Source organism: Nyctibius grandis, chromosome 4 (assembly GCF_013368605.1).
Source record: "Nyctibius grandis isolate bNycGra1 chromosome 4, bNycGra1.pri, whole genome shotgun sequence".
Classification (NCBI taxonomy): domain Eukaryota; kingdom Metazoa; phylum Chordata; class Aves; order Nyctibiiformes; family Nyctibiidae; genus Nyctibius; species Nyctibius grandis.
The window spans coordinates 104,547,850-104,572,537 of NC_090661.1; the positions used below are offsets into that span (position 1 = coordinate 104,547,850).

The 24,688-nt window shown below is 45.3% G+C and overlaps 1 protein-coding gene across 1 annotated transcript; it reads right to left on the minus strand.

Annotated features, from left to right (window-relative positions):
* Nucleotides 1-330: 330 nt before the first annotated feature.
* Nucleotides 331-7,656, minus strand: BNIP3 (BCL2 interacting protein 3). Its single transcript, XM_068398522.1, has 6 exons — nt 7,545-7,656; nt 4,686-4,869; nt 3,526-3,610; nt 2,566-2,672; nt 2,313-2,462; nt 331-1,303 (listed from the first exon to the last, which is right to left on the minus strand). Exons 1-6 carry the CDS (start codon nt 7,579-7,581, stop codon nt 1,252-1,254), a joined length of 615 nt encoding a protein of 204 aa, XP_068254623.1. The 5' UTR covers nt 7,582-7,656; the 3' UTR covers nt 331-1,251.
* Nucleotides 7,657-24,688: the final 17,032 nt, after the last annotated feature.

Below are 24,688 nucleotides of genomic sequence, written 5' to 3' on the forward strand. Positions count from 1 at the left end.
CCTTTACAGGTGCCATTTCAAGCACAGGAGAAAAGTCAGTACAGCAAAATAAGGACACGAAGAAAGTAGAAAGCGCATTTATTTTTAAATGATGATGTCGGTACAAAATAGAACCTGCCTTTGCCAGTTCAGTAAGTTTCTCTTTACTGAGTGACTCCTCCTGCCAGCTTCGCCGTGCTCAAGTTTAACAATAAGCAGTGAAGTTGTTTGTTTGCTACAGAAACTTCTTAGGGATCTGTCAGGCAAGTAAACAGTGTGAAACTTGTTTAGAGACACCAAGCCTTGTCAGCCCCTTCCAACAATGATTAGACAAAAAAGAAATGAGAAAACTCTGAATCCACAAGGAACCTTTTTATTTAAATATATAAAACACAGTATTTTGGCAAACATTCATTTTCTTCTCATTAAATACAGTAAAATCACTGACTGAAAAGGCATTCCCTTAGTAAAAACAACCAAGCAAGCAACCCTTCCTTAAATCTATACAAGGCTGAGGCAAATAGAAGATGCAAATTTATTATTTTACAGATAAAAAGACTGAGAAGCAATAGTCTGCAAGGAGATAGAACAGAAGGAACTTCTATTAACTGGGGAGTTAAATAAATGTCTTTGCAACAGAAGCTAGCTACGAGGCAGTGGAGTCCAAATTTTAATGCAGGCTGTTGTGCATCACCCTCTGAACTAAAAACTGATGGAGGTGTCACTCATGTGATACTGACTGTGCCTCTCGCCACCTCCCATCTCACACAAACGTGAAGGAGAGCTGAGCAACATCTACCCAAGGAAGAAACTGCCTCGAGGGAGGTAAAAGCTCCTCTGAATTCCCACGTACGATACATAAGGCCACACGTTGTTCTGGGCTAATCCCTTATTGGGGTGGTTACAGCAGCAGTGACGAATATTCGCATCTATGGAGTATAAAGAGCAGTTCAGGTGAACACCCAGCTGAGTCACAACGGCTGTATGAAAGCTAGGATTGCTTTTAAACATCAAGTTCTTGTAATTTTCAAAGATACTTCACTACAAAGCAGGGTAACAGATGTTGCTGCAGCTGAAAGAAGCTCTATGAATTGATCCAGAAGACTACAGATGATGTATTAGCTTTAGTGTCTCTCCCATCCTCGCTAAGCTAGGAACACCTACAGCACAAGCACACGCTGCCCAGGCAGCCAGCGCGCGCTCGGGTGTTCCTGTGTTCACCTCCTGCACTCCCAGCTGAGCCTCTGCTTTGCAACCAGACTGCAGGTGCCTTTAAAACGTGCTGCTTGAAGCTGTGGTCGTGAGGCGTCTCCCAATGTAGATCCTGGGGATCAAGAACACAGGGGCAGTGAGTGTTGCATTTCATTCCACAAAGGACGTACAGCACGTAGGGAACACTGATTGCTCCTCAGGTGACCAGTTCTGCGAGTCCCAGGAGCAGCAGTGCCTGCTCTAGAGAAGTAGGCACGTCAAGGGACTACTCCGAAGCTCCGTTTCCAGTTGCCAGTGCCCTTGTGCACCCCCTGTCCAGTGACGCCCCCCGAGTTCTAGGACTGAGTGATTCTGTGTGAGCTGTTCCCTTTGAGGAACGTGAGCGTCAGAGAGAAGCAGGGGGTCAGCCAGAGCACACTGCTCCAAGGCACAGCTTTTATTACCTTTTTCCTTTCATTACCTTAAGTTTTTCCATTTGCTAAACACCTCTGAAATGTGTAAACCTCTCCTTTTACTGCCATCTTCACGTACTTCTTACTACTTCTCTGGTCATTATGTCCCAGCTTGGTATGCTTTCACAGCTGCCTGACATTGCATCTTCTACTCATGCACTTCTTGTAGCTTAAAGAAATGGTTCTTTTGAAGTGTAACTATTTTACTGATACATTAAGCACTTTCTGAAGATGTGACTTTGTTACTCGCTCTATGGAACTGGAATGACACAAATTTGCAGCAGTGGTGGAAGTGACCAAGAAGAAAGTACGTACTTACATCACCAACTTGAGTCGAATTGTAAAATATATTAAATGGTTTCTTTTTCCTTTGCAATTAGTTGTGAGATTAAAAGTCCTATCTCCAATGGAACCGAGCATTGTAGAACTATAGTTCATACATACAACTCCTAATGTCACTGCTCCTTAAAAAATTCTCAACTAGTGAGAAAAGCAGAGAAGGAAAACTTGACACATTCAGCAACCCCACAAGTAGAAAGCACCTCCTCAATAACTATCCATTCTTCTATGGAGAGAAGTGTATTAGACAAGAAGGAATTGGGAGTCAGAATTAGGCCTCAGAGAAAACAGGTAAAAAAAATCTACCTTTTTTTTTAAATTTAAACTTACCCTAGTCCAATGGCAAGCAGATGAGAAAGAAGCAAAGATGGAAGAAAAACCTTCCAGAATTCCGCTGAGAAGATCCCCCCTTTCTTCATCACGCTGGTATTCCTCATGCTGAGAGTAGCTGTGCGCCGGGGACGTTTGAAGAGGAACTCCCTGGTTTTGAGGAAGCAAACACAGTCACAACATTAACAGATACTCAGACCTGTGGAAGTAAAAGCTGCGTCCGAGCCCACCCAGGAACACCGCCAGCACTCACTTGGGGGGGATGTTCTCTGGCCGGCTGGACCAGTCCCACATCCAGTCTGCGTTCTTCTTCAGCAGCCTTTCTACTTCTTTCCTCCGCTCAAGAAAATCTTCTTCAGACTAAAACAAAGAGCCGTTACCAAACAGTAGCAAGAACTAGGACAGGTGGGAAGTTAGTACTGCAGAACAAAGCTCCTGCTCTGCATCTAAGCCCCTATGCTAGACCACCTCTGCAGCTCACTGCTCCTGTATGGACTCGCCGTATCACATCTACTGAGGGATTTACACCCCAGATAAAGACAGGGGGATGAGGGAGATCTGTCTTCAGAGCAGGATGTGAATGGACAAGACCATATCCAGACCCATATTTGCTTAAGTAAAGACTACCCTGGAAATAAAACGCCAGAGCCCTGCACTTAACCCTTACACCCAGGACCTGACACTATCTCCAGTTCAACATCCAACTGACGTTTGGCACAAGAGACTTTCTGCCTGCATTCCAAACCAGACAGATGTCATACTTGTCTGAAGAGCCTTGACCAAGCTCATACAAGCCAAGTGAAACTAATTCCAGTCTCACAAAGCTACCTGGCTGTTGGGCCAGGATTGGGAGTACCAGTGAAGTGGGCCCAGGTCTGTCTGCACACATCTCTGCAGAAAAAAAACACCCCAAACCCACCGTGGCTTTGTGTCCAAGTGAATTACAGCACAGATGCTGAGTAAGAGTACAGTTTCTTGCTTAATACATGGGCACTAAACGGAGCCAAGGTCTTGTGATAAAAATAGTATCTCATCATAGAGCTAAAAAAAACACCTGCAAGTCAGATACAAACACACAGAGCCTGATTCTGCAAAGATGATTCCAAGTCACTAAGTCATTTAAGTCTCTACATCAGCAGCCTCACCTCTTGTTTCCTAATGCTTAGGAAAGAGTTAAGAAATTCTTTCTCCCAAAGCAAGGTGAGATTCTTACCTGAAAGCTATTCTTTTCTCCACTGCTGTGACTCCCTATTTCCAAAGCTCTGTGACTGTCCTGAGGCGTCTGGGAACGAGGAGGGCTTGATAAAGAGAAGTGCAGATAAGAAAGAGCTCATTAAATTTTTTATGATATCATTTATGGCGTGCAGTAAAAGCCAGTCAACAATGCTTACATGCACAGTGCTCCCAAAGAGCTACAGTGCCCTGACAGAACCTAAGAGATTCATCTGTCAATGGGTGATATCATCATATTCAATTAATCTTTGATTTTTCCAACCATCTGCCCAGCAGCTCGATGCACACAGCTGGTTTCCAGCAGAGCAGAGGTACGCCTGTGAGGCTGTGTGATTTGGCCCATCCTACCTACTAACAACGGGCAGCAAATGAATAAAAGTGGAGTTTGGTTTGAACTCAAACCTAGCCAGATGAGACTAGGAAGTTCTGCATCCTGCTGTCTATTTTGGGTCCTTTTTTTTTTTTTAAATAAACTTTAGGCTGAAGACTTCACAGCCCATCAAAAAAATGAATTAATAACACTGACTGACAATTTGCATCCCATGTAAGTTGTCTGTTGTGTTCTACTCCTAGAAATCTGTTATGTTTTGTAAACTAGATATAGGACAACTCTTCAGCAACTACCTAAGAACTATTAACTGCTGTGCCTCATTACACAACCCAAGGTGCTTTTTATCACCTTTCTCTGACATTCCTGTTCCAGGCAGCAGTGCTGGAAGCTCTGAAGAACAGCACTGACACTGCTTGCATGAGGACTGACCCTTCAGACTGACAGCCCCACACGGCTCCAGAGCACTTTATTCACCAGAACAGGGCTGCAGCTGGTACACCAGCAAGAAAGTTCAGCTGCTGCTGCTGGACTAATTTATCAGGATGCACTCAAACCCCATGATGGCATCTTCATGAGATGTGAGGAGTCTTCTAGAGTCCTCTCCCCTGTAACTTCTGGTTTCAGCACGGGCTTCTACCAAGCATTACTCTAGTATTTAAATACCAGTCTTTTAAATATGAAGTTTTCCTCTCTCTGCATGTGTGTATAAGCATGTGCACATGTATATACACATCTTTGCCTCTTGTACCTAAAAATGGCTTTGTGTAACAGCAACCCTCACCTGGCTTACGACAAAGCATGTTGTTTACCTGTCGCAGTGTGAACTTTCTCTTGAACTGCTTCTTCCAGATTCGTGCTGAGCATCAAGGAGTATTTTCTCCATGTCACCATTGTGAATGGAAATGGAGGCAGGTACTTGTTCTTGGCCCGCCGGGGTGCCAGTGCTTCCACCGCCGTTTCCATTGCTGCTGAAGTGGAGTTCCACCCAGGAACCTGCTTGGCACAATGGAAAACAGAACCAGAATGAAGCCAGTGCTTCTGTGTAAAGGGCATGTAAAATATGAGCTTTGATCCTCCCCAGCACGACACGCAGAAGTACCAGCACTGACATCTCGGTTAATAAACACGATGCGATGCCAAAACGGGGGGGTGCTTTTGTGAGCGAGCACCGAAAAGAAGCTGGTCAGTACATTGTGTCCCCTTCTGCAGCTGAAGATCTTTTATTCTGGGATATGGTTTTTATTGTTCAACATAGGTGGTGGCCAAATAAAATAATCTCAAGGACTTTCTCTGCCAAAGTTTATTTATTCATTTATTGAAAATATTTTAGGCTCCAGACTCCACTAACTGTGTTTTGCTCAGCCTTTTTTCAGTGAGCATTTTTAGGTGTTACTCTTAAGCACCAGAGGATATGTGGCAACGATCAGATCATGTGTTTGCTACTTGCAGTATATTTAACACCGAGAGTCACGTGGAGCTTTGTTTTTTTAAGAGTGTGCTGAACAACAACCCTCTCCTGGGCTAGCAGTAACCAACGCACTAAAGGACCTGCATCTGTTGTCTCGTTTCTAAAGCAGCTCAAGGGACAGATAAGATTTAAGTTAGGTGAGTGCCAGTGGAATTCACCTATGTACATGTTTATGGGTGTAAACAGCAGCAGTCAGATGTACTGTGCCCACCCTAGAGCAGTTTATAGGAAATAAAGGATGGCTAAGGCACAGGCAAGGACAGGGAGAGACACCCCAGTGGTGCTGGACCCTTCCTGCTCCAGAGGGAGAGGCTGGGGCAGAGCTCAGAAGTAAGCCCCGTTCTGAGAACAGCAGAAGGGATAAAGGAGCAGTTTTCAAGGTGTGCAGAAGGGGAGAAGCCAATGCAGAGACCTAGTGGGACATATAACCATCAAACGCAGACAGATATTCTGGGTGTGAAGAGATTCATGTATGTGACGGTTCACAAATGAAATTAAAACAGCAATAAGCCAAACTGCTTAATCTGCATCAACACCATTAATATCTCTCCTCTGAAAAGCCAGAGGACCACAAAATATTTTGAACAGAAACACACTGGGTTGCCAAGTGTGGAAGAAACATTTTTCTGGATAACCCCTTTTACTTCATAACTGGTTTGTTGGTTTGCTTGGTCCATGGCTTTTTTCCCCTCCATGTGACCGTAACATGGTATGTGTCTGGGTTTGTGCCCAGACAAACTTTTCCCTACTCTTTCCCCCCAAATTTATGAAAGCCCAAGTTGTTACCAAAGAGTGATCACAACCACTTAAGTTTAAATTAAGACACCTTGAGCATCCTAGCCTACCTGTCCTGGCTCCTCAGCACATACCACCTTGCTTCAGCTCCTCTACTTAGGAAGGCAGAACAACTCCGTGCTGTGGGGACTGCACTACAGTGATCTGTCTACGTGGTCAGAAGCTATTTTCTTCAGTAAAGATGTGCACTCTTTGAGGCACGCTCACGTTTCAGCAATCATCAGCATCACAGGCGAACATAACTCCTTCCCACAGCAAGCTCACACTACCTACTGGAATCTTACTGGGTACAGCACAGTGAATGTATCACAAAGCACGGAGAAGATGAAGATTATAACAGAAGGATTATAACAGAAGGATCACAGTGCATGTTTTACACATTTCCTTTTTTTTTTCCTTTTACACATTTCCTTTTTTTTTCCTTTCACACAGCCCAGAATAAGGTTGTGCCAGTGCACCAGGAATGTATTGTTATATTACCATTTAAAGATAAACGAGCCTGTATTTTTATGAAGTTGGAAATATAAACAGATAAGAGCACGTGTGATGCGGCAATGCAAACTGAACAGACTGAGTCATGGGGAAGGATTTTGAAGAGAATGATCCTATACGATACTCCAGTCCAGGAGTACAGATCAGCACTGAAAAGGCACTCAATCAGCTCTGAAAAATCTTAATTTCTTAACACATGGCTTTCAAAAGTGGAAATAAAAAAGCAAAATTACATAGAAAGTCGGGAACGCCTCCTTAAATTGCTAAAATCACCGTGTAAATCCCACAATTTAATGTGTGTTGCCCACAGACCTGTCCCTTGTGAGGGAAATTCCGTTCCGACCGTTGCTAAACGCACAATCCACGCGATCGACCCCGCTCTCTCCTCAGAGGCACGTCCCAAACTGCCCAGAGACGGTTTAAAGACGAGGAAGGATTTATATCACCCCAGCGCCCAAGTCTCACGAGGGTCTGTATTAATCCAGCCGCACTCGGTGGCTCGGCCACACAACCCCGGTATCGCGGCTGTTAAACCCGACCCGGCCCCCCTGTCCCTGCGCTGAGGCAGCTCGGCCGTACGGGCCGGTACCGCCGGGCCGCGGCCCCCCCCGGGCAGGCACCGGCCGCCGAGCGCCCCGCAGGCCCCGTCCCTGCCGGGGAGCCCTCGGGGCCGCTCGGGCACACGAAGGCACCGCGCTCCCGGCGCCTTCACGGCTGCGAGACGCTGCCCCGCGGCTTCGCCCTCGGGCGGAGCGAGGTGAAACCCGACGGCGAGGTGAAACCCGACCGCCCCGGAGCGCCCGTGCCCCGGCAGCGGCGGCGCAACCGCCCGCCTCAGCGCCGAGGGAAGGACGGCGGACACCGACACCGCCCCCGGGCCCGGCCCGCCCTGCCCGCGGCCCCCCGCCCTTACCCTGCAAGTTCTCCTCCTGCGGGCTGTGCCGCGACATGGCGCGGCCTGCGCTGCCCCGCCGCCGCGGAGCCACACGCCGGGCCGGGGGTGCTGCGGCCGCCGCCGAGCGCGCACTGACCGCCGCCGCGCGCCGCCGCCGCTGCTACCGGGGGAGCGAGCCGCCGTGACGTCAGCGGCCGCCCCGTTCGCATTGGCCGTTACGGCGGGGCGGGGGGGCGGAGTCGGGCGGGTCGCGCGCTCCCTCACGCTCCCGCGGGCGGCGTTGAAGGCCCTCAGGGGCCATCACGGTCCCTCACGGTGCCGCGGGGTCCCTCATGTTCCCTCATGGTCCCTCAGGGTCCCTCAGGGTCCCTCACGATGCCCCACAGTCCCTCAGGGTCCCTCATGCTCTCTCATGGTCCCTCACAGGGCCTCAGGGTCCCTCATGTTCTCTAATGGTCCCTCACGGTCCCTCATGATGCCTCACAGTCCCTCACGGTCCTTCAGGGTCCCTCATGCTCTCTCATGGTCCCTCACGGTCCCTCATGATGCCTCACGGTCCCTCATGATGCCCCACAGTCCCTCAGGGTCCCTCATGCTCTCTCATGGTCCCTCACAGGGCCTCAGGGTCCCTCAGGGTCCCTCATGCTCTCTCATGGTCCCTCACAGGGCCTCAGGGTCCCTCAGGGTCCCTCATGCTCTCTCATGGTCCCTCACGGTCCCTCATGATGCCTCACGGTCCCTCAGGGTCCCTCATGCTCTCTCATGGTCCCTCACGGTCCCTCAGGGTCCCTCATGCTCTCTCATGGTCCCTCACGGTCCCTCATGATGCCTCACGGTCCTTCAGGGTCCCTCGTGTTCTCTCATGGTCCCTCAAGGCCCCTCAGGGTCTCTCACGTTCCCTCACACACCATCACGGCAGCAGCCGTTGGGGAAGGTTAGCTGCGGATCAGAGGATCCCCCAAGCCTCCAGCAGCAGCAGGAGAGGTCCCATGCTGGCCTCCAGCTGAAGAACAAGGTAATTTCCTCAAAGAATTCCTCATTTTCCTGCTCCGTACCCGCTCAGCGCTGTGCACGGCCTGTACGCTGCACACCCGTGTCCTGCAGCATGTTTCCTGCTCGTGTTTGGTAAGTAATACCGCGCTTCTTACATAAAGTTATGCAGCACAAATAGAAACCTGTGCTTGGATTCCAAGGGAAACCGTGTCTGATTGCAAAAGCAGAAGTGCTGGCCTCAAAACCAGTCTCTGACAGCTCTCGTAATGGCACAGGGCCTTGAAATAGATAATAATTAATTCTGTCTCTTTTTTAATGTTGATTAAGGTTGTAATGCCATCCAAGTAGACAGTGAGGCCTCTCCAAATAGAAAACCACTCAGTAAAGACGTGTGTTGCCATTTGAAAGCAGATACTGATTTACTGCTGGGAATTTATAAGGACAAATACATAAAAATATTATTTTATTTAGCCAGAGGACGGGCATTTTCTCTAGGCTGAAATTGTTTTTCTTTGTGCCTTTCTGCAGTAGAAACCCATGTAAAATATATCTTCTAGTAAAGTGAGTTACTGTAATAGTAAGGAGTATTAACCTACGCCCTTCCCAGAAAGACAAGGTCAGGATTTTATTAATAACTGCATTATACTCAGTGCAGCCAATGGATTATTGGACAAGTGGAGCAATGGTTTGGCCCGTGAAGACGTTTTCAGGGTCAGTTCTCTAGGTTTTAGTCCATCCTTAACACACCATTTTTCTACACCTCTGTCCCAGCCCCCTGGGACGAACAGAGAGCTTTAGGTAGGACCTTCTCTGTACTTCTTCCCTAGCACAGCCCCAGGGCAGCTCGCCAGACCAGCCCACCAGCCATGAGGCCTGCCCTGGCAGCTGCACATCTGGGCACAGCTGGAGGGCTGCTGTGCTGCCAGGCAGGCAGGCAGGCAGCAATGAGAGGTGGGACACGGCGTGCGTCCAGCCACTTCACAGACCAGCCTTTCCAAGCACGCCAGTGCCTAAATTGTCTTCTGTTATGCCTGACCACAGGAAATCTGATGAGAAATTTGTATTTAATTTGCATGATTAAAAATCAGTTCTGTTCTACTAAAGCACTTGGGGGAAAACTGTCCTTAGCAGAACAAAATGCAATTTTTAATGGAATAACTGTTCAAGAAGCAAGTTCGTTATGTTTATGCGTGTATTTATTATATCCTCACGTGCCAGGCCCGATGGGTGGGCGCGGGCATGGCTCTGGAAGCCGGAGGCTGCCTGGGGTTCAGTGCTCATCCCGTAGCTCTCTGCTGCTCTCAGCTGTCAGCATCCCCTCTCTGCACCTCGCTCTGACAAGGACATCCAGGCAGCCTCCAACAGAAAGAAGAGCAAGTTTGCTGTTCGGGAATGTGTTAGTTTTCTCCCTGCTACGCCTGTAATTAAGTCTGCAGCAGCAAATTTTTTACCATTAATTTAAGATGGCCAAAGTTAGAGCAGACTCTGACCCATGGCTTGCAATACTGATTATTTCTCAAAAAGTCAGAGAAGTGTTGACAGAAAAAATTCCTGACAATTTAATTTTAACACTTCAGTGTTTACTATCCAAATTATACCTTTCCTTGCAATTTATGACATTGTTTCTTTTAATGTAACTGATTTTTTTTAATTCAAACCCCTTGTCTGTGATGTTTAGGGTAACCAATACTGCAAAATCATAAATGCCCATTCAGAGGTTAGACATAGTGCCCTTTCCCTGGTGTTTTGTTGTTATAACTTTGCACCATTGTGACAAGGATGCAGGGAAACAAGGATGCAGGGCTGCAGGCTGCAAACCACCTTGCCCTCTGCGGAGCAGGGGCGGGGGCCCGGCCAGGGTCCCTGTTTCGGGAGGCAGTGGGGTTTGCTTGGGGCTTCGGGAAGGGGACAGCCCCCACACCCCCCGCCCCGCCGCCGCTCGCACGCGTGCAGCAGGCGCCTCTGCTGTGTCTCATGCTGGGTGAGCTGAACCCCTTCAAAAACTAGTTTCAGGAGGAAACTTCTGTGATCCTTTGGTGTGAACTAGGCCTATGCAGACAGGTACGGGGGCACCCTGCACCCCCCAGGCAGGGCATGGGAGGGGTGCTCACAGCAGGGGCACAGCAGGGATGCGGGCAGCTGTGGGGGCAGATGCCCTGATTCTGCAAGGGACCACGGGCAGGGGCTCCCGTGGGTGGCTTAGAAGAAAGGGAGCGAAAGGGCTTTTGCTAAGTCCCCAAGTCCCCTCCATCGAGGCAGATCTGGGTGTCACTGCCCTGGGGGCACAGCACCCCGTGGCACGCAGTGGGAAGAGGCTCTTCTGCTCTTCTCTTCTTCTTCTGTCAATCTCGACGCTGTTCTAGTACGGAAGCCTGAAGGAAAGGGTGCGCCTTGGCGTGAGCAGCGTGTTGCTCACAGGGTACCCGTGTTCTGCTGAGCAAGATTTTTAGTAAACTAGATGACAAATGTAAAACTGTTCTCAGAAGGCTTCTGACTGCTACATTTTTAATTACCTTTTCCAAGCCATAGTATTCCTTCACGTTGACTTAAACTATCTTAAAATAAAGAAATAAAATCTGGCAAGAGGTATTTTGTCAGATATGATCTTGAAATGGTACAAGACAACTCTTACTTGAGTGGAGATATTTAAAGTTAGTTAAAAACACCGGCACAGATGTGACTGTCCATTCCCGAACAGTCCTACACCAGTGCTGTGCAGCCCTACAGTGTAAGATGATTTTTGCCTGTCATCTAAAAGGTTTATTCTAGTCACCCATCACTCGTGTATTTTCCTGGGAAAGGTCATAGACAAAGTAGACTGAAAAAGTTGGAAAGCTTGGTTTCAAAAATGCTCACTTTTAGTGACAGCCAGAAAGGTGACAAGTCAATGTGATTTTGATAATTATCTTTAATAGGACACAATTCAAAACCTGCTCTCTATCCCAAGTCTGTCTTCTCCAAATGTTTTTTTTCCTGCAGCAGTCAGTCTTCAGATACTTTCTTCCATCACTGAGTTCTATCCAGGTTGATTTCTAGGCTCATTCAATAGCTAAGTCAAAGCAAGCATCAGAACTTAATATTCTGCCTATGCAGAACTCTTCAGCATTTCCTCAGCTGCACAGTTCATCCTCCTCTTCCTCCCAGCTTTCACCCCTCCCATTGTGTTAGTGGCCTTCCACCAAAGAGGCAAGAAAAATACTTCTCCACTTCTCCCAAGCCTGAGGGTTGTGTCCTCACGTCATGGCTTGACTGCTCCCTCTTGGCAGCAGCCTTTCACTACCACCTGCAAACGTGATGCAGGGCCAACCAGCCTGACTCTCATCTCTCCTATATCTCTTTTCCTTTGACTGCTCTGACTTCAGCAGAGTCCTTCCTTCCACCATCACAAAACAACATGTTGGGTCACTTGTGAGAAAACGGTCCTGGCATAGCTTCCTGTCCTGGTTTCCTAGGGATGAAATTTATAGGATCAAGTTTCTGTTCCATGGTGTTTCAGTGTGTGGCCAGCCACGGTGATCAAGGCCATCAGCAGTTAAACCCAGGGCAGCTGCCCCAGGCTGCCCCACAGGTGTGTTCTGTAACATTAACATCGAGTTCACTATAAAAGGGAGGGGTGGGAGGGGTTTTTTTTTTTGTTTCTGTCTTCTCTATGCTTTGTATTCTCGATGATTGCTGTTCCTGGAGCATCTTGCCAGTACTCTGTAGCTAAGTATGAGGTTGTGTGGTTTGTATTATCGTTGATATTGGTTTCTTTATTTCATTAAATCTGTTTAACCCATGAGTCTCCCTTCTTTTTCCCAATTCCTTCCTTGGTTGGGGAAGGGGCACTGGGTGAGAGAGCAACTGTTTCTTGTTTAGCCCTGTGTGAAGGCTGAACGAAGACACTGCTGTAAGGCCCGTGAGCAGCTCTGCTTTAATGGGACTTCCCTTGAGCACTGTGATCTGGGGGCTCAGGCTGGGGGCTAGGACTTTGAGAAGGAACAAGTTCCCCAAGTTGACACCTCCAAGGAAGGCCCTGTTCAGTCTTTCGGGTTGGTGGCAGTTCCAGCTGCGTACCAAAGATTTACATTGTTAATTAAGCCAGCAATGGCTTAATTATTAACCTTCCTGGCTGCCTCTGGAAATCAAACCAGTGTGTATATTTTCATGCTGTGTGTTTCTTGGAATGGGTTCATCATTAACTACCAAAGTGTTCTGTGGTACTCATTGCTGAGCTGTTCATGCTTATCCAGGCTGTTGACATAAGGAGGTCTAATAGATACACAGCCTTTTGGTTTGACTTCTTTATATCTGAGATTTAAAAATCAAAACAATCTTGACACAGTGAATTTAATGACCTGATTTAATATACAGGGTAAAGAAGGAGAGGAGTTAGGGGTTAGGTCAACACATGATAATCATACCTGTGTCTTCTGTTTGGGCCAGTCTTGTTGTTTTTTCTGAGATTTGATTTACTCAAGTTTAATTTATGAGCGTGCATCACTGTTTCTTGCATATGCTTGTCTCTTTTCTATGTGTTATTTATTTCATACAGCAATTTCTGATGGCCTGATGACAAAAATCTGACCGTTAGTATCATTCATTCCTTACAGAATCATCAATTGGCTTTGCAGCCTGGACAGGTGCAGGAAACAGGACTCACGGACTGTAAGTAGGACTTGATTTATTTTAGATATGCAAATGGCTGCTCTACCCTTAGGACTCAGAAATATCATTCTATTATATCTCAAAGATGCTCATAGAACCAGGTCTGACATTAGAAATGCAGATGGAAGCTTACCTGAAAGACAAGCAAAGAAGGGTGCTCTCGGGACACCTTTTTTCTGGCTGTAGCCCAGAGGTGGTGTTGCTCTGCTCCAGAGCATGAGGTGCAAAGCCATTTCCTTCAGAACAGGGTCTGGATTGAACGTGGCTGTCTATTGCTCCTGCCCTCTGCTTATTTTTGCAGTGTCTCTGGCTGTCAAAGCATTGCTTAGTACCCTTTATCTCAAGATCTCATCGCAGTATTTTCTTGACTGGGAAGGTTTCCTTTTGTTCCATTTGGAGAGTACAAAAAAAAAAGCTGCCTCTGGCATAACCACTGCAATCCCAGGGCTTTGCTGTGCATTTGGTACAGTGCCTTTCACATTTATCTCCAGCAATCACTGAGTAAAAGGCTGAGGAAAAAAATCCTGCCCAGTTTCTGTAGATAGCTGTGCAGAGTGCTGCGTGTAAACTCACCTGGCTGACCTGCTGCTCTGTAGTACAGATAAATTGTAAGTAGTGTACTGAGATAGCTGGAGAAGGCAGAAATCAGAATGTTTAAAACAAAAACCCCACGGCTTCTGGTGTGAATCAGAAAAGTGGAGCATAAAAAATTTTTCAGCTCTTATTTACTTGCTAACTGCAGGTTTTTAAAGATCATTAACATTTTTGTTCTGCGTGATAAAGCACTGTGCAGTGGAGTGCTCTGGAGAAGCCTGCGGTGGATATAGCTCAGTAAATGGCACTTGCCAGAAGAATGCGTTTCCCCCAGCACTTGCCAGCTGAAAAACAAAACCTGATTCTTTCAGTGCTGTAAACTAACGAGGCCTCTTGCTTTACATCACTTACAACACTGCTTTCAATGTTATTTATTTACAAACTCCCACAAAATGTTGCAATTCAACTCTAAAAATAGAAAATAGTTTTATTTATCCAACATTTCAAAAGCTATTGTTTGCACAGCTCTGGTCAGAGCCACAGCCAGCCCTTGCATCTTGAGGGGGACGGTTCCTGGGTTAAACTGGGGAACTGGCTGGAGTAGGGGTGGTTTGGTGGCTGCTCATCATGGAGTTGGCTGAGCTGTAGCGAGGGGAGCTCATTTTAAAAAGTATTTGTGTGATAAAGAAGCAAGGAAAAGTGCTGGGGATTTGTCAAAGACTGATTTCTGGAGTTGGCAGTGCACCTTTGCCTCTGTTTGCCACTAAATTCAGTAGCTCTGTGTTTGTAGAAGGAGGCACTGATCCTGCACTGTCTCTTGCATACTGGTGTATTCCCACAGACTGCCTTCAGTGGGATGCCAAGGAGGCAGAAAGTTTCGGATAAGCAGCCAGGACTGGGGCTTAGGAACAACCACCCCTGTAACAGAGGAGTCTGTACCTGTAACAGTCCTCTGTCACATCATGCAGCACAGTGTGGATGGACAGAAAAAAAGGAAAATTTGAGTCTGTGACTTTGATAGCAAAACCCAAAGAGATTCTGTTCTTGCAGCTTCCTATCACTAGAAACGTTGGCATATTTTTGTCTTTCTAGGTGTTTCTACAAAGTAAATAGAAATGTTGTTCTAATGGATTTGTCAAAGTGCCACCACATGTCCTTTGTCAAAGGGTAATTAAACTGCAGAGCAGGGGGAGAGGACGTGAGAAATACAGCAGTGGTTAACCACAAAAATAGGAACAGGTTTCTAGGAATCTGGTTAGAAGTCACACACGTTTCTTGGCTTTGCACTCAGGTGCTGCCCAGTTGGGGGCTTTGGACTCGGGGATAACTAGATTTTTAAATGGAACATTCCAAATATCTCGGCATTGTTTAAAGGGGAAAAAAAGCCCCATACCCTACTTTCTAAACACTGAGAATACACTTCAGGGTAGGTTTCTACTTCCCAGTCCTGTGCTCAGATCACTCTGCTATTCCTGTTAGCAGTTCACTGACATTCACTGGGAACGGTTCCCAGTCTTCACTGTCAGGAAGATACAGAAAATAAATAAATTAGCCCCATATCCTTTTTACTTACAGATAATTTTGCAGCGTGGGGCTGTTACAAGTATCTTGTGACCAAATACATTCATTTTATCTGTATTTGCTATTCAGTTCTGATGTAAAGGGGAATTTTGAGTGTGGTGAGTATGAATATTGAAAATGAGTAATTTTCCAGTTATGAAAAGTAGTGAGAGACAGCGAGCTAGGGGTTAAAGACATGCTTTTTGTATCTGCAGTGCTTTAATTCTCAAATCATGCCTTACAAGAGTTTGTAAAGACACCTGCCTTTTTTCTACCATATTACTGCTTCCACATAATTTCGGAGTAGGGGGTTACTCAGGAATAACAGTCCTACAAGCAGTAAGCTCCAGTGCCTGCCCCTGCACTTACACATGTCAGGATTTCTGTATAACTTGGCTCCATCTCCTTCGCAAGGAGCAAGTGCAAGGGCTGCTAGCTATTTTTAACTCTGAATATCCTCCCAGTCTGCCCTGCCCTTTTCAGTAATGTAGCCCCTGCTTCAGGAGTTCAGTTCAGATTCAGTCTGTGCTGGATGCAAATCTTCGTCTTAATAATTAAGCTGAAAATGCAAGTCCTTCTGGCAGCATCCAGGTACAAGGGGGCCTCAGTCTGCGTTGGAGGTGAGCTGGTTTTGTGCCAGCATCCTTGACTTGGGTTTCTGGAAGGGAGGGCTCTCGCTTCTCGGGAGCTGGTGTGATGACGTGCCTGCGCTCAGCTGCAAGCTGCAGTGGCACTGCAATGGCTGAGGGGCGGCTGCTGGATCTTCGCAGTGAGCTCATTCTCCCCGCATGGAGCAGGATTTACAGTGCATCACCCAGCAACTGCAGCCTTCTGGTGACATTCATCTTTAGCTTCTCCTCAGTTAGGCTGGTCTGATTCTGACCTTTGGGGGTGTGTACATGGTGAGCAGATTTTACTGTATGCTTGATTTTTTTTTTTTTTTTCTTTTTCTTCTCTGTCCTCTAAATGCTTCCCCGGGCTGATTGATGAATCAGTTCTCATCTGATTCCACCATTCAGAGGATGGAGATGGAAAATATAACCTTATGCAGCAGGGATGGATTTTTTTTTTAGCCTTTTGCAGCGCAAATCGTAAAAATCCTTTTAAATCTGTCTGCTAGGAACAGCCTACAGGTTTTAAAATGAAGTGCACTGCATACAAGGAATGGTACTGTCCTCAGGTAAAGCAGACAAGCAGTGTGCATCATGATGGAGCATGCCTGTGAGGTTAGTTCCTACGTGTGTTTATGCATATATAAATATGTACATAATGTGTGCTATATATATCACTCTATATGTTACATATGATTCATCTACTACTGACAGGCTTTGTATAATCTGTTTTCAAATGTTGTATTTTGCATTCTATGTTTGGGATTTTTTTTTTTTCCCCCCTTAATACCTCGTTTCTCTTTGGTGTGGTTAATAAGCATAGCTCTGATTTGCAACAGCTTGGCTTTAGGATGCCAGCGAGCCCTCAAAGATAACGTCTCTGCCTTTCCTTGGTTAAGTGGGCTGCACCTTCCTGCTCCATTTATTCGTCAGGATCTTCATAGTCTGTTATATATGACTGAGTTGAAATGTCAGGGCCTGTAATTGTTGATAAATGTCCTCTGCAGCTGTCAGTGTTGGTGTTTCAGGGTAATACAAGTTATGATGAATTACTGTAACAAAGTAATCTGGTTTCTGTGCTCACTAACTGATTTGGACATTTCCTATTTTCTCAACTCTAATCATATACTGCGTATCTTGAGAACTGCTTCCTATTCTGTGCTGTTTAACCTGTTAGATTAGAAAAAGAAAGTTCATTTTTTTTTCCAGCTGCTTGTTCCCTTGGTGGTTTTAAATGTCATTTATCTCATCAAGATTTCTTTTCCTTTCGGTTAACGTGGCTGCGCCTCTACTGACACTGTTTAAAATGCAGACAGAAATTAGAAAACAAATTCACTGGAGTCAGGTTGACTTTTGTCTGTTATTTCTCACATCATGGCACTTCCAGAGAAATGTGTATAGTATAAAATAGTAATTTTCTGGCAGGAGACATTCAGTGCTGCAGGCTAAGCTCGCAGCTCTCAGCTGACATACAGCGTTCTTAACCTACCACCTATTCTACACTTTTGCTCTTCTCTGTATGTTTAAGTAGGTGCTTAAAGTATGTTCAGAAATGTAAAGTTTGGTGTAGAAGCTGTCTTAATACTTTATTTTGCAGTAGATTTCTGTCTATTTTTTATTGGCCCTTGTCAGCTTCCTGCCTAGTAACTGCTTGTTCTTCACCTGGAAATGTCAGACTGGTAGAAAGTTTAGTTTCTGCAGTGATGAATTAAAGGTGAATGGCACTGGTGTGAGGCTACAAGAACACCTTGACTAGAGGAAGTTGTGTTTGTCACTAGGGCCCTGATGGAAAAAATAGCACCCCATTGTAAGATGACTTTTAAGCATGTCCTTAAGGCCCATTGGTTGCCTTGGAAAGGACTAGTCTTGAATATATTTGTGGAACTGTGTGCCTATAAATCTTTCCCTTATTATATGCTCTGAAAGTGACAGTTGTCAACACCTCCTACTTGGTGAAGTTTCAGAAAGTTTCCAAGTGCACTGTCAATTTATATGAAGAATAAAACTTGGCTTAATTTTTTCTTTTTTTTTTTCCCCAAAATGCATCTCTGAAATATTGCCTCAAATTCAAAACAGTGTCAGCAAATGAACGTGAACAAGTGAAGGCCTTTAAATAATGATCTTTTTTAACACTTTCCTTTAAAGCATCTGTCTTCCAAGTTTATCGCCTTCTCCAGTGCAGCCCTTCATGTATAATCAACAGCAGAGGTTCAGCTTAAATGGAAAAATAAAAAATAAAATAGGTTCTAAAAATTTCCCACAAACCAATTGACTGGGATGTAGGGTTTGAACACAAAACTAGTCCATCCAACTGCTCTGGTTGTTGGACTAGAACAGGACTGAGTAATTTTAAGACAGATAACAGCATTTGTACTAATATATGTTACAGTAAAAGCAGCCAAATATTAGCCAATACTTAAGACTTACCAATTAAATAATTCCTGTAATCCTATCTTTATTTGACCACAGCTGACTAGTAGCATTTATCTGCATGTGAAGGAAAAGGGGAGCTTACTTGTCCCAAGAGCATCAAGTGTTGGCTCTTATTGGTGGCAAAATACTAAGCACTTTCTGCTGGTTATCTAACCTAGAAAGGGAATTCCTTGATTTTCCTTTGACACTTACAGCCAAGTGCTCTGGAGTCGAATAGACCTAAAACCCCAAAAGATCTCAGGAATTTAATGTAGTTCTGTAGGAATTATTCTAATGGAGGATGACATCCTTGTAGACTTCTAAAAATCTCTTCAGTTCTATGCAAATCCACAAATCATTGTTTCCAGGAACGCAGGATTAGGGATTTGTTATTCACTGATGACACAGAATCAAGATGTAGGTTCAATAAATTTCATCTGTGCGGCTTCCTATATCCTCCAGCGTGACCCTCCCTTTGGTACTCCATAAAAGCAGAGGCAGTGGCTGAGAAGAAATAGTCTGGAAAGGCTTGAGAAAATGTCTGGAGGACAACATTTGTTTCCTCAAACACACATGCAAGTGGCAGGGTGGGGAGTGTTGTCTAAGACCAACAGATACCCTGTTGTGCTGCTTTCTTGTGTTATACTACCAGTGCCATGGTCGTTCGACCTTGACAAGGTCATGTGCAAACAGGGACCTTATTTTTCATGGAGCTCGAGTGAAAAGAAGAGTCAGTTTAAGATGCAGAATGTGTATTTTCTATCCTTTTAATGAATGTTTCTGGGTTCTCGTTTTCTCCTGCTCAGCTGGTATTTCATAACACAGCTGGGCGGCCTGGCAGCGTGGTGAGGCTGGCTGTGGGGCTGGGGCTGGGAGGGCAATGTCCCCTGAGCTCTCCCAGACTAACTGGGACGAGGTGTCCCAGGACTAACTTGAAACCTGCATCTGGTACAGAAAGCTGCTGCCCAAATGATGTTGGGTATTTTGTGAGGCAGATTTTGTTATAGTTCATAGCCAGAATTTATGCCCCTGGAAGTAGGTTGGTGTTGATTGCAGAGCAAATAATTAGCTGTGCAAGACCGCTGTGGTGTGAGATGCTGTTGACACTGGCCATCAGTCTGTGGCAATCCCAACTCCTCTATTTCAACCCTTTGAAAATCAGTATAGATGGAATTGATTCAACTTGGGCTTTTAATACCAAAAAGGCTTCTCATCTTTTTGCTGACTGCGCTGCTTTGTCTTGCATGACCCTGAGTTGCATAATAGATGTGTCCCCTGGCACGTACTGTAGGTGAAGGACAGCGTTAATGAACTCCAGATGGCACATACTATATTTTACTGGGATGTAAATCTGAAACAAACTCTGTATTAATCGTGTTTAATTAAAAAAAGAAATTGCACACAAAAGGCCTGGTTCTGATGCCACTGAGTCACTGTCAGAAATCTTATTGACTTCAGGGACTCGGGATATGCCCAGAGGGAGAACTTTGCTAGATAGCTAAAGGGTCTGAAGATCTACTGATTGGCACTAACTTCTGGTAGGACTCTTACACTAATATTTCCATGGCCCTCTTGAAAAGTTGTTGCTCCATTTTGCATTTTAACTAATTTGATGCTAAAATAACGATTGGATTAATTTGATATTTGATGGTCAAATCATCATCCCAGGAGGTATTTAAAAGCTGTGTAGCTGTGGTGCTGAGGGACATGGTTTAGAGGTGGACTTGGCAGTGCTGGGTTAACGGTGGGACTTGATGATCTTAAAGGTCCTTTCCAACCAAAATGATTCAATGATTCTATATTGGATTACTTTTCTACCTGCCTCAGAACAAATGAATCCTAGCCATGGTTTATAAGAGGAATGTGTCTAGTTGGGATGAGGACAGTGCTTTTGAAGCAAATCTCTTGGTGATACCCGTTTGCGCTTTGGTTTGTGTGATGGTATCGTCTCAGCACCCACAATCTGGATTCCTTTTGGATGAAACTAAATCAGAAGGTGTTTTCCAACCAGGAGCTGCTGCTCACACCACAGGATAACCCTAGATTTTGAGGTGCCATCAAATGTTCCATAATGTTGGCTTTTTATAGATAGAAGGTTCATTCTTGCGTGTGGTATTTTCTAACTCTATCTGAAATGAAATAGTGGCAAAGTTAAAGAAAAACTTGAAGGCGCAGTAGAAATCTAACGTAACCATCCAAAGCACAGATTTTTCTTTACCTCAAAGGCTGAGTTTCAGATTTTCACATAAATAGGAAAAGAACATTCCCTAAATATAGTTGATTTGGTCATGTTTGCATGTTGAAGCAAACAGTAATTTGCCATTCTCCACAGTGACAAAGGCTTTGGTTGTAGAGGCTTGCGTACCACAGTGTGATAGCTGAATTTTGCCCTGGTTCCAAGACAGGAGCTAGCAAGGACTGAGTGTTTGGCCCATAGCAGTAAATATCCATAGTGATTTATGAGATGCTTGTGGGCATTTTTATCTTTACATGTTGCTTGTGTTGTTAGCAAAATAAAATGATTAATCACAATGCATTATTTCATTATTGTCTAATATCATAATTACTTCTTGCTGACAGCAAACGTTATGTGAGAGTGAGTCAGGTCTTGCTGCTGTGACTGGTGTGATGGTCACTGGAAGTTTCAAGATCTCTAGTTTGAGTTCAAAGCAGAGCCAGAGGAAGCCCCAGGCGAAGGAAATATTTGCATGAAGTTAGTAAAGTAAAAATGCAACGGGTCTTAAAGGAAAAATTATTAGCTTGATCTGTAGTAATAATAAGTGAATGGAAAAATACACTGACTTAATGGTCAATTTGAATCCATTTTATCTCAGTGCTTGCAGTTGTTAAAAGCCTTTTCTCTCCAGCCAAAGGAGTTGGGGGATTTTTCGTGTTTTGAATGGCTACTTAAAAACTTACTTTACTGGTGGATCATAACTTTTTACTGCATAAGCTATTTTACCAGGTGTCCTTGAAGGATGCATTATGGATTTTGGTTTTGTAAACAAACATCTGATACTTCCACAAAGCCGTTGGCTCGCAGTGGCCATCGCTCGGAGCACTGCCAGGAGCTGCGGGAGACTTCCCTCCCCTCCGGTGGGTGCCTGCAGGGGCTGGGCCTGGAGGGCTGAGGCAGGCTTGTCACACGGGGGTGCGTGATCCATTATTTATGTTGCTTGCAGAAGGATTCATTATACAGTTTGACACTTTCACCTTTTGCTTGAGTCTTCCCTTTTCGCAGCACTTATGCAAGGCACTACCAGGTGCTGTCCCGGTTTGCCCACAGAGGTTGTGAAGGGGGCAGTGAGAGGCTCGCTGTGTTTATTACCCCATCAGACACTGGGCTATTCTGCTTCTGTCCTTTTCACCTCCTGGCTTATTTTTTTCCTGCTCCATAATATAGACTGTAAATTCATTCAGCATTCGTTGTTGAACAGCTCAAATAACCATAGGTTAGGCACTGAGAAAGACTAGTTTGCTTTAAAAAGTATAATAAAGGCTGGTTTTATCTCCTCAGACCACAGATAGCAACATTTAGCAGCACAGAGAATAATCAAAACAAGCTTTTGAAGCAAAGGGAGGTATTTCTATTTAGTTTTCTCTACTTTTCCCAAGCTTCCCTGAACACAAGGCGGGTTCCTGGATTCGCACATGAAGAAATTCCACTTCCACACATTGCTGACACCAGTTTATGCCATTTATAGGGACAAAACCATCACTGCCAAAGCTTTGGGCTTCACTGGTCTGCAAGCTTGTAGTGGAAGGGAAATCTCATTATGTTTTCCTTCCCTCAGGATACATTCGAGCTTAGCAGGAGTTAAAAAACCTGTTTGTTCCGAGGTGCCCCTCATTACACTGTCAATTAGCCCAGCAGGCTGAGGAGCGCTGACCTGGTTCTAGGTAGAGCCTGGCAGGGTGGCTGGGGGAGCTCTGCCAGGTGGCTCTTCCTAAACAGAAGCAATTTTGTTGCTTTCTTGGGGATTTATTTTTTTTTCACCCTATTACTGAAATATCTGTGTGTCACTTAAGACTGGCCTATGGTTTTGGCCTGGTAGGGTTTTATAATGACAAATTAAGGAGAAACATAGTGGAGAAGCAAGAAATGCAGCAAATGGGATGTATCACAGGTTTGAAGAGGGATGGAGAAGAGCAAAATGCTTGATACACTCCTGGAGGTGTCCTGTGTGAAGTAAGTGGTGGGTGAGGGTGTCTGAAGTGGCCAAGACAGGCTAAGCAGACAGCAGAGGATGGGGAGAGTAACTGAGCTGGGGTGTCAGACTCATCGTCGAGAGCAGGAGCAGAAAAATATAACTACGCTCTTTTCCCTTCAAAGTTTGTTTTGGGATTTTTATTATTATTATCATTTTGTTTGTTCAAAGGGAAAATCTGAAAGAGGGAAGCGTGTGAAATGGCTTTCTGCAGAAGTGCCTGGTAACCAGCAGGATGGCAGTAGATGGCCAGAATCAGTTTGGTATGGACAGAGATGGCACATCCCAACCCACAGGAGAGCAGGAGGGTGAATCAAACCCTCTGAACACCCGCAGGCAGCTGGAGCGAGCTCTGCTGCTGTGTAATGTGAGGCTTGGTAAAGGATGTGTAAGAATTGGGGGAAAGCTCTTAGCATAAGACTTTTTTTCCCCTCTTTTACTTGTGAAATACACATGATTATGGGAAATACAGTGTGAGGATGGTTTTTCCTTCCCAAAGTGAAGCTGAGGTTGGGGAATGCCCATGTCCTTCTATTAATGGTCTGTGCTGTGAATACTGCTTCACTGTGTGAAAGCCCCAGGAACGCCTTGGTGATGGCAGAGTGAGACAATGCCATACCTGGGGCACCTGTCAACGTGGGGGCAAATAGTTTGTGGTGGGCTGATGTCTTCTTCAGGTAGAGCCTATGCCATTGACAGCCTAGGAGAGCTGAGACTCCATGATCTCGATGGAAAGTCTGGATGAGGAACATCTAGGAGTGGAGAGCAAACGATCTTCAGGGCCCCCGATGCGTTCCCTTTCCTAGATAAGAAGCTGGGCATTTTCTGTGTGCATGTGGATGTAAAAGATGTAAGAAGTTTCTTCCACCAGCTAAAGCTAGAGGCTGGAGAGCTGAGGTACTCAGGAGGAGCAGGCTTACAACAGCACTGTGGAACAGGTTGGACATTAGGAAGAATTTCTTCTCAGCAAGGGTCATTAGCCATTGGAAGGGGCTGCCCAGGGAGGTGGGGGAGTCCCCATCTCTGGAGGGGTTTAAGAAAAGCCTGGACATGGCACTTAGTGCCCTGGTCTAGTTGCCATGGTGGTGTCAGGGCAATGGTTGGACTCGATGATCCCTGAGGTATCTTCCAACCTGGTTGATTCTGTGATTCTGTATTGGTATTGGCAAGGGGCTGGGCATCAGTAACGCGTCCCCTTTAGTTGTCCATCTCAACATAGTAACCGCTTTCCATCCCCCTGATGCTGTCAGAAATGTTTGAGTGTGTTTCACTGTAAGAGCAGTAACAGTTATGGGAGGGGGGAAAAAGTTGCTGATTAACTCAGTGTTATGAAATGGAAGAAAAATAGGTGCTTCTGCTAAAAATGTCATTACTGTCACTTAAAAAGAAGTTACTGAACTGCTTTTGACACTGAAGAACATTATACAGGCCTGAATATTTTTCCTCTGCTTGTATCTCTGTGTCAATCAACAAACAGCGGTATCAAGTGGTGTTAGTCAGCTCAAGAGCAGATGTACCTCCTGGGAAGGAATGTCTACACAGAAATGGATGTACACATAAATCACAGAATCATGAGTGAAGGACAGGGAGCAAAAGATGCAGGGATTTGTTAAAGCAACAGATACATATTTGGAACAGATTTTGGCGATATTACTGTGTACCAGCACTGAAAGAAACCGGGCGATCCAGTTACTAATAAAAACTGTCCTGGAAATGGTGAAATACATTGCTCTTGCCTCCAGCCAGCCCTCGGGCTTAACGCCTCATCTTTTCATTTGCCTCAGCATCCATTATCTATTTATCTCTTCTTTAAATACCTCTGCTTCTAGGAATGTATGTAGTAACTCGGGGTTGATTTAAGAGCATTGGAAGTATTTTCTATCGTCATTTTAACCCCTGTGTTGCAGTCCCCGTGTCTGTACTCTCAGGCGTTTTCAGGAGTGCTTTCTCCAATAGCTCTGAGCTGCGTGGGCTGAGCACGTAACTAATTAATTAAGAGTTAATTTAGAACAAAGCAACCAGATATTTAAAATTGTGGATCAGAATGTACTTCTAGGCACGTAAACAGATGTAGAAGTAGCCTCAAGGCATAATTCCCTGGGGTACCTGGGCAGATTTTGCCCTTTGAGCTTCTTGTAAAAATAATCTTTAGTGCTTGGATAACATGCTAAGGTGTTTAGTACTGGGTGTGACCTGT